Below are 18,731 nucleotides of genomic sequence, written 5' to 3' on the forward strand. Positions count from 1 at the left end.
GGGACCTCTCCCTACAGCGCGCGCGCCGGCTTCTGACCGGGACATCTCCGTCCCGGGACCGGCTCCAAAAGCGGGACTCGGCCAGATGAGGTCTGTATAAGGGGATCTTGCTGGGGGTCAGGAGCCTTTCACCCCGGCACGGGGGGTGACAGGTCTCCTTTAAATCTCATAGTGCCACACAAGTTGGGTGGGGTAAGGAAAGGGGTAAAAGAAATATACAAAAATTTTAACAAATAAATGTTAGTGCAAGACCCATTAGAACTCCAGCGGTATGCCATCAATGAAATACATCTACAGTATTTAAACTATGAAGTAAAGATAACAGAGAGAACAAGGCAGTTCATTTAAAAAGTCAGCGTGCAGTAAGGGCTGCTGTAATTCCTGAAGTTTATTCATAAAATTTGTGACAGTATGGGAAAATTCATTCAAAGCACTGGTAAGGATTTAGAACATACTGTATAATTAGTCAAATTAGTGCTCCTGATTTGATGTGCTCTGTGCTTTATTCGCATACTTAGCACAGTCCTAGCAGTCCTAGCATGTACCATTCCCATCCCTTTGCCCTCCCAACTTGCTGGCTAATTAAAGTAGTGTGGGGGTTCAGCTCAAAGATAGTCCTTGGGCATGGGTTCCAGTCAAACAAAAGACACTTTATTGTGTGAACTCAGTCTTACAAATAAAAATAGCTTTTCTTCAGCATAATGGAAAAAAACACTTCAAGAAAAAATACACAGTCCTTTCTCTCAGGTAAGCCAGAATAAACAAAAGGCCACGGTCTCACCGTTTAGATGCAGCAGATCCCACAGGCTTCCTTAGCCTTGCAGCTTTGCTAGCGCTCACACTATGGTTCAGTAACACACCATACCCCCCTTCTGCTCTGAACCAGCTGCCTTTTAAAGGGCTGGTAAGACCTGGGCTGGAGTATGAGAGCGACCTTCCCACCCAAGCTCTTTGGCCGCTCCATAAAAAACCCAGACCTAAACTACCAAAAAACAACCACTCAGCAACATAATGTCACTTGTGCAAACTATTGGGTTTTTTATATCACCGAGGCCAGCCACCTTGGTGACACATACCTGCCATCGACAATAGCACCTACTGCCTTTCTACAGTAGCCAAACATGCAGGGAGAAGAATTTGACCAGAGCACCATGGGGTTCTCATTCAAGCATTTTTATTGGTGCTAGACATGGGTGGTTGGGACATTTTATTAGTTTTTTTATTCAATTTTTCTATTATTTTCTATCAATTTTCTAATATTTTTTAAAGTTGTGCTCAAAAGTTTAGCTTTTTTTGTTTTTTACTTGACCATTTCTTAGAGAATATGAATGATAACACAAAAACTTTTTTTTTTCCACTCATGGTTAGTGGTTGGGTGAAGCCATTTACTGTCAAACTACTGTGTTTTTTCTTTTTAAATCATAATGACAACCAAAAACATCCAAATGACCCTGATCAAAAATTTACATACCCCAGTTCTTAATACTATGTATTGCCCCCTCTAACATCAATGACAGCTTCAAGTCTTTTGCGGTAGTTGTGTATGAGGCTCTTTGATTTCTCAGATGGTAACGCTGACCATTCTTCTTGGCAAAAAGCTACAGATTTCTGTAAATTCCTGGGCTGTCTTGCTTGAAATGGGCACAAAGAAAAAGTGATAAAAGCGGTGGCTTCCTTGGCGCAATCAGTCTGGACCAGGAGTCTGATGTCTGGATCACTGGGTCTCCTAAATGTTACCGGACAATGACTCCACGTTCTGGTGAAAGAAGTTCTTTATTTACATTCAGCTACGTGTTTCGAGGAGGCCACCCTCCTCTTCATCAGGCATGCACGCTTAAAATCTCCTCAGAGTGGCTCAATGATTCTGAGGTCAGGAGACTCAGATGGCCATTCCGGAACCTTTACTTTTTTGTGCTGTAGCCTATGACAGGTCGACTTGACCTTGTGTTTTGGATCGTTGTTATGTTGGAACGTCCAAGTACATCCCATGTGCAGCCTCCGAGCTGATGAGTGCAAATTTGCCTCCAGTATTTGCTGATAACGTGCTGCATTCATCTTTCCTTCAACTTTGACCAAGTTTCCTGTGCCTTTGTAGCACCCAGATCCCCAAAACATCAGCGATCCACCTCTATGCTTTACAGTAGGAATGGTGTTCCTTTCATCATAGGTCTTGTTGACATCTCTCCAAAAGTAACGTTTATGGTTGTGGCCAAAAAGTTTGATTTTGGTGTAATGACTCCAAATTACCTTGTTCCAGAAGTTTTGAGGCTTGTCTCTGTGCTGTTTGGCATATTGTAGGCAAAAAACTTTGTGGCATTTGTACAGTAATGACTTTCTTCTGGCGACTTGACCATGCAGCCCATTTATCTTTAAGTGCCTCCTTACTGTGCATCTTGAGGCTATGTTCCCACAGTGTGTGAGACCGGCTGTTCCGTGACCCCGGCCCGGCCGCGGAGCTCTGATGCGGGCGCATCAGCGCACGCCCGCATCACAGCTTCCCACAGCTCACAGTGAAGCAAGCGGCCGGAGCCGCTTGCTTCACTGTGTGAACTGACAGGTCTTTCTGCGGCCGGAATTCACTGAATTCCGGCCGCAGAAAACTGACCTGTCAGTTTTTTCCGGCGCCGCATGGGATCCCGGCCGGAGCGCACACGATGTGTGTACGCTCCGGCCGGGATCCCATTGAAAATAAGGCTATGTTCCACCCCTCAAAACTACGGCCGTAGTTCTGCGGCGAGAACTACAGCCATAGTTTTACGTAGTGTGAACATAGCCTGAAACAGAGAGTCCTGGATTTCAGCTGATGTTATTTGTGGGTTTTTCTTTGTTTCCAGTCCTGACTTTCCTGTAGTTTACCTCTGTGTCCAGCTATCATTTGCAGGCCATGGGGTCAATGAAGTCAGTGGTGTGTAGCAGACAGGATAATTTATGGCCACTCCATAAAATCTGCCACCCCTACAAATCTGCCGCCTGAGCAATAAACTAATTTTGCCCCATGGCAGAAACAGCCCTCCATATTCAACACTAGGCTCAGAAACAGACAGCTATGCTGTTAATGTATGGTTAGTAGCCAAACGGCTTAAGATTTCTTTTACACTGTTTCATTTCCCCCCCCCCTGGTTGCAGTTACACCACATGGGTGTAGATTGAAATTTCTGGTGTTCCAGCTATCATACAGCCCATATACTGTATGATGAGCCCGGTAAGCAAGTGACACCCAAGACTACTACACCAGGTTCTATGGTGCTCTATGCATTTACAACCACGGGCGGAAAATGTTGCTCTAAGGACGATACAAAAAAAAAAAAAAAAAAAAGTGTAAACTTTGTGTAAATGAATAATCATCTTTACCTCAATAACATCATTGTAGAATGTATAATCCCTGTTATGTCACCCATCTTATGTTTTCAGGGCATTCTATTAATATCCCCTGGTAGTTCTTCTATTCTTTCCAAGATTATACATTATCAGTGTCATTTTTGTCATTGTTTCCGCTGGTTCTGTTACTTCTCCCTTAGGCCTGTGATGATTTTTTTAACTAAAATCTTTTATGTTTAAGCAATAGAATACTGCGTGTTAGCCATCTGCGAGCCCATTCAGCACGTTTTTCTTGTGCAGTAGTAAGAAGGCAGCAACAGCAGCACATGCCTATACAAGCTATCCTAAGCTGTCTGGAAATGAGCTCCTCCTTCTCATGCTTCATGTGTAAGCAGCCCAGGCTTTCTGCTTCAGCTCACTTCTATCCTGATCACCAGGGCTGACAGCCACACTTCCATGTCCCATACCTCCAGGCTTTTTTACTATAAAGGGAGAAAACAATTCATCCACACGCTGTGCAGCCCTGCAAAAGCAATTCTAGTCAAAACACAACTTGCCTGGAAGAAGGGACATTTGCACCGGATTATTATAGGGAAATCTGTAGAATGATAAACCAAGCATTTATAAGGAACTTATCATGAAGGCATGTGCCCACAAGAGGAAAAGAAAACAGTAGCAGCCGGCGGTCAGTGAAATGCTACTTGCTCCTCCTTAACTAAAGGTGACATAGTTAATGGCCAGTACATCCTAGAGGAAATGATTCCTCCAAGCAGCACCATGGGAGACAGCGTGGAAAAGGATGATGAACTTGGAAACACTGAACAGCCTCACTCTCCAGCTTCCACCAGTAGCCAAGAATCAAAGGTATTTCCTTTTGTCTTTGGATTTGGAACTCATGACCCTACAGGTTGCTATTCTGAAAAGGGTGATAGCCAGTGCGAACAATTGTATATGTGTACTTAACCCAGTGTCTTTGACTAGCCTGTAACAATGATTTTCTCTAGAATTACCTTTAGGATATTACGTAGAGCTAGCCTTAGTCAATGAATACGTTGTAGGTTATGCTACCTATAGCATCTCTAAATACTCAACTGATGTTTCTCTTTGTAGCAACTAACACTATTATTTTATGGTATTGCCACATTAGCAGTTAATGTAATTTGTGAAATCCCTCTCTTAACAATTTAGAGCAAATCCCATGAAAAGCAGGCAGGGCTAAGGGATATAACATTTCCTAGTGCTGCCGGTGGTGATAAACTTCAGGTACTGTTTATGGCAGCCTGTGTTTAATGTAGCTATTTTACACATATGCTGCCTTGATACCCATTGGAACACAGTAACATTCTCATTAATGGTGCCTGTATTTTAATCATATTGCATACAATGAAAAGGAACCCTCAAGATTATTTTACAGTTGATTAAAGGGGGCATCTTCACTTTCTTAAAGGGGGCATTTCCAATATTAACATTATAAAAGCTATAAGTGGTAGAATGTCAGCAGTTCCATATCTTCAAATAGGGAGTGCAGAAATCCAAACTGAAAATGTATTTTACTGTATTAATATAGTTGACTTGAGCTAGAAATCTCTCTTTCTATATATATAGCAGTGCACATACATATATATATATATATATATATATATATATATATATATATATGATAATGAAAAAAAAATCAATTATGTGTGAGCAAAATCAAGGGCTATTAAATGAAACGTGAGAATAATGGAAAGCATACCTTCCCTATTTTGGAGTTCTAATTCGGAAGTTCAGGTTATTCAATTATACAGGATAGGGCTTGGAAATAAAGCGTGTAGAGCAGTCATATGCAATGCAAGGTGGAATGTTCTGTATGCCAAGGATGTTCTTGACTCCAATCAGCTTCTATGCGCAGCGATGGAGTGCTGTTATCCCACCAACCCTGACTTCATGCTGTGTGTTCATTCTTACTAGTCAGGTGCAAATGTTCGTGTTTATGTTGCCCAAACAGTACATGAGAAGGAAAAGTTCTTGGTACTAAAGGGGCAGTGGAAACATTTTGGAACAAAATCAAGTTCTGCAGTGAATGTATAAACATCACCTACTTTTTCAATAACTGTTTCAAATAATGATGTGTTCAAGGAAGGACTAAAATGTGGGCCTAATATAAGTATAAGCATAAGATAGACTTCTAAATAACGCTCGGAGTGATCAAAAACCCTTTCAAGTTCCTTCAACACTTGACCTTAATTTAACTTGATTGAGTACAAAAGTAGAATGAAAAGAAAGGATATCTAGCTCAGTAGCCGGTGACAGCAGTACAGTTTAAGGCCATGTTCCTACAACGCTTTTCTGCGGCCATTATTTGACACTCAAAATAACAGTCATTTTGAGTATCAAATAACGGCCATTGTTTAACATACTTTGGTGGCCGTTGGTCCATTATTCATGTTTAGGGTCAAGATGGACGCTTTTTAATACTCTTTTGAGTGTGGCTATTGTAAAAATTCCATTCAATGTTGTGTAAATGACGGTAAAAGAATGGTCAAAGAAACAAGTTAACATGAACACTAATTTGACTGTTGCTGCGAACAACGGCCGTTATGCAATACATTGTATGAACTGATGGCTGTTGTTCGCATTGACTTCAATGGGAAGCATTGAAGAATGAAAACACGTTCCATTATTTTAAATAAAACAGTGTGTAAACATAACCTAAAGGGAATCTGTCAGTTGCAATTCACGTTCCATAGCAACGCATTGTAGGTAATTGTTAGTTAAGGGAGACACAAAGTACCTTTCACATATGCAGATGTACTTCCAGAATGTAGAAAAATGCATTGATTGTTTACAACAAAGAGTTAAAGAGGCTTTTCCAAGTTCCCAAATAGCTGCAATCTGGAATGCTTATGATTCACCTAAACTTTCCTTTCATCTATGCATAACCTTAAGAGAATCTGTCAGCTGCAATTTACGCTCCAAACTGCCGTAACATAGGTAATGGGTAAACTCTTCTTTCATCCATGCAATGCCCATTTGCCACCCTTTGGTTGAACCCTATATATATATATATATATATATATATATATATATATATATATATATAGACAACCATTGTATATTGAAACCATTGTATGTTGAGACTAAAACTCTATGGAAAACGGGTAATAAGCAGCTAACTAACATGTATAAAGCAAGTCCTTACATACAACAGTCAGAAAGAGTGACTGGAAACTGTAAATAATTTTCTATGTACAGTAGAAGAGTGTTTTCAGGATCCTGTACAGATCATTCAGTGTCCCAGAAATATAAAATGAAGCCTGATGCCCAAAGCAGCAACTCATCCTGGCACAGGTAAAGAGCAGTACAGGACATGTACAGTAGTATCACACTGTACTGTAGAGAGGAGATACTAGACACACAGCAGTACAGGACATGTAGTATCACACTGTACTGTAAAGAGGAGATACTAGACACTACCAGCAGTACAGGACATGTAGTATCACACTGTACTGTAGAGAGGAGATACTAGACACACACAGCAGTACAGGACATGTAGTATCACACTGTACTGTAGAGAGGAGATACTAGACACACACAGCAGTACAGGACATGTAGTATCACGCTGTATTATAGAGAGGAGATACTAAACACACACACACACAACAGTACAGGACATGTAGTATCACACTGTACTGTAGGGAGGGGATCCTCAACAGCCAATCAGTGCATCCACTTCACTAATACTGGGATTTTACTAGTACTACTTATTGGTCAATCATCTAGTTTTTTTGTTTTTTTTACATGTTCTGCAGATCCTTACTGTCTATAGTATTGTATGTTGAGTTGGGTCTCAAGTTACCATGGTCGAAAAAGGAACATTGTATGTTGAAAATATTGTATCCTGAGGGACCAACCGTAATGTAAAAAAAATTGTGGATGCATATTTTTATCATGGGGTGTAAAGTGTAACATTAATCTGTCTGATATTATTATTCACACGTATTGCATTTATTAAAGGGTTTTTCTAGGCAGAATTCTTTCTTAACTAACTATTCCCATGCTGCCTTTAGAAAAAGAAGAAAAGAAAAACTTGTACTCACCTTCCACTCTCCCCACCAGCCCTTAGTACGGTGCCCTGTACTTTACTTCTTGGTGCTGGCGGTGGCAGGACAAGTTGCTGCTCAGTCACTAACTGACAGGCAGGACACAACATTCAGCCCCAAGAAGAGAAGCGCAACAGGGACCGGGTGCTATAATATAGGTTGTAAGGGAGAGAGGTTGCAGAGAAAATAATATAAAAGCCATACTCACCTAAGACGCTCCTGGGCCTTCTGTGTTGTCTTCATGTCCCCCGCTGAACACTCTGTCCACTACTTCTGAGGCAAGTTTGTCTCAGCAGTGACAGCCCGCTCAGCCAGTCACTGACTGAAACATGACAGCATCGGGGCCAGTGATTGGCTGAGCAGGCTGTCACTGCCAAAGTGAGTCTGGCTCAGGAGTAGTGGCCAGAGGGTTTAGCAGGGAACCTTAAGATGTCACAGGAGAACATCCAGGGGAGTGTGTTAGGTTAGTATGGGATTTTTATCATTTTGTCTACAACCCAAGCAAAAATTTTAAATTAACATTGTCCAGAGAAAGCCTTTAAGGTTAAGTGGAAGAAAATGCCTTGTTATAATCAAATGGAAAAGCTTTAAAAATTCCATTTGAATGTTGAAGGTATTTATTATGATTGCATCACAGAAAACTCAATCGCTGTGCTCCCACCTACATCCTAAAGTTCCATTAGGAGCATGCCTCATACAAGAGCAAGTAAAATAAAATTACATGAATAATATGCTTATGCAAATATCAATTGCATCAGTTGTAATAGCATTAATATACTAATATAACGTCATATTAGTGCTATTTTACTAAGAACACGTGACTTACCTGTTAACTCCCAAGACTATTTGAATGTGTTTCGGCACATTGTATTCTTCTAAAAATAAAAATGAAAAAAATCTTAGGGCGGATTGCAGCAAGCAGGTAGGGACAGAGGGCGGGGTTCAGCGTCAGGGCTCACTGTCTTGTATTGTCCTGCTGTCCGGTTCCTGACAACACGTTTGTTTGGTCTCTATTAACTCTGAATTCTCTAATAGTTTATTTAACAGAAAAAGGATCTTATAATCCAGACAACTAGTTATTACTCAGGGGCCCAAAATTGTAGGTCTAGGCAAAATATTAGCTTGTCTGTGAACATTCATATTTATTATGTTCTATTTAAGACTTTATTTAAAAAAAGAGACATGTACCAATCTTAGCAGGTATGAAACCAATTCTTCATAGAATCATAAGAGTTCACTGAAGTGTTGTATGTGCAGTGGTATGCCTGCAGGTTAACGGAGACAGCCTAACTAGTCCTCTTACCTAATTGGGCTGGAAGGTTGAGGGTTAGAGGTAGAGCGGTTTGATTGAGATGAGTTCTGATTACCTGATGGGTAGAAAAGCTTTTTAAAGCGCTAAAAATAGAGCTGAGTGGTTTTTATGCTTTCTTCTTATGGGCTAATAGCTTTACAAAGGAGAAACAGGTAGCTTAAACCATCTGTTTGGCAATTCCCAATATTACTTCGTTTTAATATCACTTTGCCTACAGCAACATTCTATAGAGAGTAGTAAACAGCAACCTTCATAGTTTTCAATAATGGGCAAACATAGTTTTCTTCTCTGAGTTGCATTGCTGCTACTGTATAGGTATATCTATGTCACTAGAATAATCTATCGACCAGCTGAAAATTAAATTTGCAATTACAATCAGTTTAGAGATTATTTAGTTATGTGGTTCCTGGCTCTGCTAATACTTGCAATTGAATTGTTCCACTCAGCAGATCAGAGCTGTATAATTCCTGCTCCATGGACCATTTTATTTGTCGTGTACATAGAATGATGCCCCTCAGTTCTACAATAGCAGCTGATAAGGAAGACATTGTAAACTTCTAATCTCCTGGGTTTCAGTCTGGTAGGCCATTAATATGTTGAGAGTTATTGATAAAATTGTGCTCCAGCACAGATACTGCACAATACATTGCAGCTTTTATAAGCAGTCTGAGTACAGATAGTTTGCTGACATTGTGCTTTGTAATTCATAGAAGTGCGTAACAGAATTCAAGCCATTTTAGTAAAGGGCAATTTCAGAGGTCAGTAAACCCTGAGCAGTGAGATAACACAACCTGTTTTCATGTGGCATGAAAGAAAACTGGTTGTATCTTCCTGTTAGAGGTGACATTAAAGGCATTAGAAACAGCATCACTCCTGTCCATGGGCTATGTCTGATATTCATGTGAATGGAGCTTATGTGCAATAATAGACAGAGCCCATGGAAAAAAGTGACACACATTCTTGAGAAGAAAATTATGTTTTTTGTCTCCTACTGTACATGAATTCTTGCCTCCCTGCACATGACCATGATATGGCCCTTAACAAGCTTCAAGTTGTATAAAGCTGCAATAGCATCCATAAAGGTCTATAGGTAGGGGCCATACTTTCTCTTTGCCTGCCTCTGATGTTATATGAAAGCTTTTAAATTTCATTTTCCGATTTTGTTTAGTTGTTCATCATACTTCATCTCATCCTATTAAGGAGGCTTATCTGCTGGCTTATCATAGCTGACAGCTGCATTTAAATGTCTTGTTTACACATTGCGGTGGTATAGTGGGCGTATACCCCCCCCCCCACACACACACACACACACACACACACACAATGCAATAGCAGAGGGGCAATCAATGCTAGTTACTGGGGCTCTGCGCTGATCCTGGTTTGGCAATCCATGGCTCTTGGCTCCAGCAGCTCAAAGCAATGGATCACTGATCTTATGTATAGATCATGGCACAAAAATTGACACCTCACACAGCCCTATAAAAGCATTATAAGCATGGTCATAGAGCAATATTAGGAACATTTGGTTTTTTTATAAAAGGTTTTAAGCTGTCAAATAAAATAAAAGTTATACAAGTTGCATATCGTTGTAATCATATTGACTTAAGGAATATATATGTCATTTTTAACATAGGGTAAAAGGCATTTTTTCCCCAGTTTCACTGCATATTTTATGGAAAAATTAAGGTTGTCATTGCAAAGTACAATTGGTTTTGCAATAAATTAGGGATCATGTGGGTCTCTAGGTGAAAAAATGGAAGCGCTATGACCTTTTAAACACAAATAGGAAAAAATTAAAGCAAAAACATTAAAATTGGTCTGGTCCTCAAAGGATAAATAACAATGGCTGTAATCGCGCAAATAACATCCATGATTTGTACGTAGTGTGAACCTAGCTAAACTATGCAAATCTTTACATTATATTTTTTTCCTGTCAGTTCCACTTAAAAAATTAAAAAATAAAAACTGAGCAAAAGACTGACAAAAACTATATGTGAAGTAAGCCTGAAAGCAATAATAGGTTCTCTTTATGGCTTTCACACACACAGTAAAATAAAAGATAATCAGTATTGAAGAAAAAGTAGCTGCACTCACCATTAGGGTTCAAACCCACTTGCCGGATCTGCAACGAGTCTCCTTGCTGCGTTTTTGCAGCGAGACTCGCTGCAGATCCCGGCCCTATACTTTCATTAGCAGAGAAACTTGCAGCAGGGATGTACATCCCTGCTGTGATTTTGTCTGCAGCCCGCCCCATTAACCCTCCAGCCGCTGGACATTATACATTACCGGGTCCCCGCTCCTGCTTGCTTCGGGACCCGGTAATGTATAGTCTGGCCGCCCCCCTGCTGCCCCGATCACTCCCTCAGCAGCACTGATCGCCCCCCGCAGCCCCCGGCCGCACGATCGCCCCCCGCAGCCCCCGGCCGCACGATCGCACCGCACCCCCCGCCCCGCGATCGGAGCTGCAGGGGAGCAATCAGTGCTGGGGGGGGGAAGGTGGCGATCATGCGGCCGGGGGCTGCGGGGGGCAATCGTGCGGCCAGGGGCTGGGGGATTTCGTGCGGCCGGGGGCTGCGGGGGGCGATCATGCGGCCGGGGGCTGCGGGGGGCGATCATGCGGCCGGGGGGTGCGGGGGGCGAGCATGCGGCTGGGGGCGATCGGGGCTGCAGGGGGGCGGGCAGGATATACATTACCTGATCCCGGCTCCTGCTTGCTTCGGCGGCTCCCGGCATGTCCCCGCCGCAGTGCACTGATTGGCCGGGCGGGCCGTGAAGACACCGGGAGCCCCGAAGCAAGCAGGAACGGGGACCCGGTAATGTATAATGTCCGGCGGCTAGGGGGTTAATGGGGAGGGCTGCAGACAAAATCGCAGTCTCGCTGCAAAAATCGAGTCTCGCTGCAAAAACGCAGCGAGGAGACTCGCTGCAGATCCGGCAAGTGGGTTTGAACCCTTAAGTTGATAGCACATTCCTTTATCCAAAAAGACATAAGAAGACAAGGTGCGGACAACGTGAAGGCAGACTCCGGCAAAGTGGAAATGATAGACTGTTTCGAGCTACAGGGTGCTTTCACAGACCATAGAAGGGGTCCATAGAGAATCTGGACTTTTATCTCTCTCTCGCATCACCACCATAGTGCTAGTCTACATTCTGATTTCATTCATTTACAATAAAAGAGAAACAAGACTGGCTTTTGAATGATAATAAAAAATGTGGAAACAGGTCATAAGTAATGAGCAGTTTAATTATTTATAAAATGTAGCCTGTCCGCGCTCCTAAGTATACTATCTTGCACAAACTGCAGCTTGAGATCGCACTACAAACCCCAGCATGTGTGGCATAGACTGCCTGCACTGACCTTATAGCTGAATGGTGGAGGTTATTTCAGACGGAATAATCGAGGGAAGATAATGATAATCGCTTTTGATTCCTTTTGGATACTGCAAGCTTTTCCCATGGTTTTGTAGCTCTGTCCTCCAGATCTTCCAATCCTTACGCCTTTGTATATTTATGCACTTTATTATTATTAAGTAACTTCCTAGGAAATCAGTTTAATTGTCCGATCTGTTTTCCTTTTTTAGATAAAAATGCAGAGAAACTGTTTCTGTCTAAACCGATATACACATGCATTTCTTTACCCAATTTTCTTGATTAGTTATGTTGAGATTTTTTTTTTATTCTGTAATTGTATTAAGCTGCATTCAGATAAGCATTTCTCCTTATATTTTTTTTTATATTTGCAGGTAGGTACCCTTTTCCCTACAAGGCATAACAGGGGGGTGACCTATGCATAGACTTACATTATGTTGTCAGTATGAGAACAAATGTGACAATTGGGCTCCAGGCATCTTTATGTTTGTACTTTCTGAAAAAGCAATTAAGATGCAAATAAGGTGTATTCATTTAACCTTTCATTTAATGGCTTGAATGGCACTTAGATGATAAGAATTCTGACAATGGCTGCCTATCTGTCTTGAGGTCTTATGATCCTTTGTTAAATCTACTGTCATCTTTAAATATAGGGTTCTCCTAATCAGGCAATACTTAAAGGGCAATGCTGCTGATGCTCTAATCTTATTATACGATTGTAAATTTAATGGCGGCAAATACAGGTGGTAGATCAGGAAATAAGGTAGCATAAAAATGATACACCCCCCAAATCCTCATCTGCACTTATGACCATGCCACTTGATATTCCAGCTGCCTTGTTATTTAAATTTGCGACAGCTGGAAGAAAATGTGAAGACACACTTAATGAAAACTATATCACTATGGCTGATTCAATCATCTACTCTATCCTTTATTACTAGCCATTTCCTACAGCAATATAGCATTCAATGTATTTATTTATCCCACTTAGCTCCCCGACTATAGTTGATGTAAAGCTTGTGTCCCTTTCTGTGTCTAAGCTCTTGCAGCCTTTGATGACGTTCAATCTGTGTCTTCAGAGTAAATAAAATTGATAGATGGTAGACAAAGCTCAGCTTTCCTTTTCAGGGATATTTATAGCCTGTATACTCACTTCCTTTTGCATCACAAATGTATTTTCCCCTCTGCGCACTGAACATCAAGGGGCTATGTCATCTAGTAAGTGGATGCATCAGAGAATAATGATTTCCTATTACGCTTTATCAAGTCTGGTAGGGCCGTACAGTTTTATTAAATTGACGATGACAGTACGGTCAAATTTCCATAGAGCAATCTACACCTGTAAGCCAGAGAAATCCTCTCCCTTTGATGTTTTCTGGGATTGCCATGGTAACCATTATGATGTCACAGGGAGAGAATCCACATCGTAAGTGCATAAACAGAAGAACAGATGGATTCCATGGGATGCAGCCTATGTACTGATACAAGGCATAAGTAATCTGAAGAAACACTTGCAGGCTTCCAGCCATATAGGCAAACAGATTGGGATCTGTTTTGTGTTTTCTATGTGCACATTTATTTATATGAAATACAGACCACTTTATGGAAGATGCAGAATTGACTAGTGTATTTCTGATCACATTATTGTAATTGAAATTCCATTTTTTTTTGTGTGATTACATTTGCAGCTGAAAGTGACCCTAGTCTGTCTAGGTATAGTGCTGTTAGCCCCATTCAGAGCAAATTTTCTAGTACCAGCAAAGAGGATTGATTATATTATTGCCATACATTTATCAAAGAATATACACTATACATATCATACATATTACCATTGTACTATTACTTAACAAAATCCACTGTACTGAATTCAACAATGTATAATGTTACTGCAAGAACATGTTACTACACCATGAGTACATGTTTTCACCTCATAATAATTAAATATTATAATCATTCTAGTACTGAATATATCTCAGTATACCAAAGGCAATATTACCAATATGATTGTTATACAAAGGAATAAATAATACCATGATTACATATTACCACTGTCTAATACCGCCATACTGTTACTGAATGAAAACATTATACAACCATCCAATTTTGCACAAAAAAAATCTCTTTTATGGGGGTGGTCTAGTCTAAGTACAAAGTGTAGAAAATGCTGAGTTAAGTGTCTTTTTGAAGCAGGAGCATGTACAGCAAACATGTATACATATATAGTGATGAAACAGCATACAGTCATGTCTTTTATCATGTGTTTAATGAGACAGCATTCATACAGCAAACAATACTGTATTATGTACATCCCGAAATATGGGAAGTATTGTCCAGCTCTAAAACTATTCTTGGAACTGAATACAATATAACATACAAGTACTGTACTGTACTCTGTACACCATTGTATTCTATGACTGGTATCAGCTCTATACACTATTCTATTACATCACTGGTATCAGCTCTGTACACCATTCTATTACATCACTGGTATCAACTCTATACACCATTATATTACATCACTAATATCAGCTCTGTACACCATTCTATGACATCACTTGTATCAGGTCTATACACTACTCTATTAAATGTAGTGTAGCTGTAGTGGAAGCTGCAGGAGTAGCGGTGGGCATAGCGGTTGCAGCTGTAGTGGCAGGCGGCAGAGCAGCGAGGGCCTGCTGAATGTCCTCGATCAGCTGCAGAATCTTAGGCCCACGCCCGAACACCCATTGCGGTAGGGGCGGCGAATCACGCCCTGGAGGCCGCCATAGGCCTGGAGATATGGGGCCCTTGATTAGAGTCTTTCCCCCCGGTTCAGGGTCTGGGGGCAGTGGAGGTGGCCCGTCTATAATTCGGTCATCTTCCAAAGATATGGATCCCCCGGTCGAGAAAGTGAAATTGGAGGAGCCGGAGTGATTGGGACCTGGGGAGATTCTGAGATCAGACGTGGTCTCCTCACCTACTGTAGTTATTTTAAAATTTTAAAATCTGGAAAAGTAGAATAATTCATGAGAAACCAATCTCAGAATTGTTTGGATTAGTTATAGCATCTCAGAGCTATGACATTACAGGATTCCTGCCTGAAATGGCAGCATTCAGCCAGGTGCCATCCTGTGCAAGTGCAGGATAGCCTGACAGTGATGGGCTTGGCACCGTTTTTACACCATAGGAAGGATAGGGTGTGTTAAGTTATCGTGACAGGACGAGGTGATGGAGGAAGACGATGAGATGTGTGAATAATGGCCCCAAATTAGCCTAGGAAACCAGAGTGTTGTGACCTCCATTCTTTGCTGCTGCTGCTGCACTCGGTTAGAGACACAGAGACGCAAGGAGTTGCCAACCTTCTTTTCCAGGTGGCTATGCAGAGCAAGAATTGCCTTATTAACCAATAAATGGCAACTTGCCACTCTCCATCTTGGTTGGGCACAAGCCAGCAGCTCCCTAAATGGTATGGACTGTCCTACCTGCAATGAGAGACACTACACGGACCTGGTAAGATTTAGAAATACAGGGCAATCAACTTAGCCAGTAGTCCATTTAGCTGTAGGGTAGGTGCTGACGTAGTGCTGTCTTATTGTGATGGCTTCACACTGAGACTGTTACTTCAGCAGTGGTGATCTTTTTCCGCTTTTTTTTTTTTTTTTTTTTTTTTTGCCATTTTCTCACTGGTTCTCACGGAGGAGGAAGAGGTAGATGTGGTTGACCTACTGCTTCCAACCCAAGCTGCTGATTATGACTTGCAGAGATAGGGCTGTGCAATGGTAGCTGCAGCTGTTGTTGTGTTTTTGGGCAAGAAATGGTATGAGGGTCCAAGTTCTACCAGGCAATGGGGTGGGGATATCCCATGTTCTTCCATATAGATGTTTAAGCTGGGTTTGAAACCAAAGCTGAACTACTTTATGGTCAAAGATGCGACAGACAGCATTGTGGTTTTTACGTCAATGACACATAAAAACTGCCACTGTACTGATCGCAGTGGCCGGTACTTTGTAGCAGGCTAGATTGTTTTTGAGCCCTACTGGTGCCTTTCTGAACACCAGTCTGATGACTAGCTGATGCTGCACCCTTCTCCCTTTTGCCTTTTGAACCACAAGCTCTCCTCCTAACCTGTCTTCATCCAGTCGCATGCTGTACGATCCCGTACTTTTGATGTAGTTTTCCCCACCCTTGCTCTCCTGACTGCTTTGTGGCCTATAAACCAGTGGAGTCTCAATCCTTCCTTCCAAAAGCTGACTGTCCTGACATTCTTCCAAAAGATCTTAAGGGTAGAGTGGCTGAGACTCTGGGGGGAGTGCCAGGCTTGAAAGAAGCTCTCTTGCTGATGAATCTTTCAAAGCTGACTTGTGGCCGAGACATGACAGGAGACAGGGCAGAGGAAACTTCCTACCCTTGCCAGGAATTGGTGTTGGCACTACTACGTGAGGACCTTTCTATGATTTCTGGCCCCGAGATTGACTGCTGTGGAGTTGGAACTTTGAAGCATCTTTTCCACAATACCAGCCTGGCTAGTATTGGCCTGACCGCTGGGTCTTGCTGAGACCTGCAGCCTTCACCCAAGCCTGTTCCACATCTTTAAACCCATTGAGGGGAGGTTATACTTACAGCTCCGGTCTTCTATCTTCACTATCACAACTCAGCCAATTAGTCCTTCCTCAGCGGTGAAAGTGAAGATAGACAGAAGACCAGAACAGCAAGTAAAATCCCCCCCCCCCTCCCCTACTGAGCACAGTTTGGCCTCCCAGCTGTAGAGGATTCCCATAGGTCTGGAAACCTGTAGTGAAGTATATGGAAGAAGACTTTACTCATGGTAACATTGTGGCATTGCCCAACATTAATTGTGTACGCAGATAGACAAGTGTGACACTAGGCACTAACTCTGACTTAGGCCAGCTAAGAGTTGGGTGTCACAGGAAAGTCCTGAAAAAACTTTCCTTTCTCTCCTGACTTGTCAATTTTCCCAGTCTGGATTAAGAACTAATGGCTTGGAGTGAGGCCTAGCAAGCAGAAACCTCCTTACACTACTCTGGGTAGGGCCAGACTGATTAGAACATTCTAGCCCCTCTGAAAGACGGTTGGACTTGGCTTTTAAGAGATTGGTTCTCCCCTAGGAAAGGGTTGAGCTTGAGAGATTCTTTCCTCAGAGTGCATTTTACATTAAAGCTGCCTGAGTAAGTGTCATGTCGTTGGGTATGGCGAAAAAACAACATCTTTAACCCTGTTTTAGCAGTGTTTGTCAGTAAATGACAAGTAAAATGACAATACATAAAAGAAACACAACGATACACAGACACAATTTAAGACACTTGGCAAGAGAGTTCTCAGTGGCATTACAACTTTAGACCTATAGTAGCAGGAAGACAGGTACTAGGACCAGGGCCAGCGTTAGGGGGGGGAGGGGGGCAAAGAGGGCAGTTGCCCAGGGCCCCCACCCCTCAGGGGCCCCCTACCGTTGTTAAAGCATATGTCACGGGCAGGAGCTCACAGACAGCGTCCTGCAGGCTCTGCCAGTGATCCCCGGCTGCAGCTAATTGCTGCTATCAGGGGTCACACAGAGGCAGAGCAGAGTGTACTGCGTGTGTGTGTTCCCTTAAGACCCCCCTCCCTCCCCCTCTCTCCCTCCCTCCCCCTCCCTCTCTTCCTGTATGGTCTCACCTCCGTCCTCCTGCACTGCGTGGCCTCCGTCCTCCTCCTCCTTCCGTGACTGATGTCGGGACGATGGGGGAGAAGTGTGCAGGCTGTGTGAGGATCCCAGCCTGCTGCTGCCATGGACAAGGACCACTCCTCCCAGCATGCTGCTAGAGGGAGTAAGTATACTGTACATGTAGTGTGTAATGTGTATGAATGCTATGTGTATAATGCATGAATGTAGTATGTATGACATGTCATGTGTGTAGTATATGGACCGGATGGTTTGGATTTTTGTAATGTTTTTTTCATGGATGTGTTAGTGTGTGTTTGTATGTATATGTATATATATACAGTATGTATGTATATCTGTGTGTATATATATATATATATGTATATATATATACTATATAATCCCATTGCTGTCTCAGCAGTGGCAGAAGTGTTCAGGTGAAGTCGCTGTAAGGGTATAAACATGTGTTTTATCCGCAGAAGATTTTACACTGCGAGTTTGCAGAAAAATCGCCTGCAGATTTTGCCCATTCACTTCAATAGGATGACATTCACAGTGGGATTGTCATCGTGCTGTGAGTATGTTATAGTCAGTGTTATTAACCCCCGCAGCCTGGGAACATACTGTGCCGGGTCCCCGCTCTGGCTTGCTTTGCGGGCTCCCGGAGTCTCCTGGTGCTCAGCCAATCGGTGCGGTGTGGCGGGGCAGCTGAAGTGAATGGGCAGGTATCCGGGCTGCGGGGGTTAATGGCACTGACTTTGACATACTCACAGTGGGATGACAATTCTGCTGTGAGTATGTTATCCCATTGAAGTGAATGGGAAGGTACCTGTAGTGGATTTCCCTGCGAACTTAAATCGTAAAATCTGCTGCGGATACGGTACGTGTGTTTGTACCCTCAACTGCATAGGAGCTGCAGCCATTCTCTGGTCTCATCAGTCCTATGTAATTGCTGCAGGTGACCACTGAGGGCGGTGATTGGCTGCAGCTTCTATGTATAGTGTATGATGAT

General features: G+C 42.3%; 1 protein-coding gene across 2 annotated transcripts in view; it reads left to right on the plus strand.

The window, feature by feature from the left end:
• The first annotated feature begins 3,684 nt into the window (after positions 1–3,684).
• Positions 3,685–18,731, plus strand: part of STAC (SH3 and cysteine rich domain) — a 187,754-nt gene continuing 172,707 nt past the window's right edge. For both annotated transcript variants that reach the window (XM_069958472.1, XM_069958471.1), the window contains exon 1: positions 3,685–4,182. In XM_069958472.1, the coding sequence (XP_069814573.1) occupies positions 4,075–4,182 (108 nt within the window). In that variant the 5' untranslated portion in view covers positions 3,685–4,074. The remainder of the gene's footprint in view (positions 4,183–18,731) is intronic.

Source organism: Dendropsophus ebraccatus, chromosome 2 (assembly GCF_027789765.1).
Source record: "Dendropsophus ebraccatus isolate aDenEbr1 chromosome 2, aDenEbr1.pat, whole genome shotgun sequence".
Lineage (NCBI taxonomy): Eukaryota > Metazoa > Chordata > Amphibia > Anura > Hylidae > Dendropsophus > Dendropsophus ebraccatus.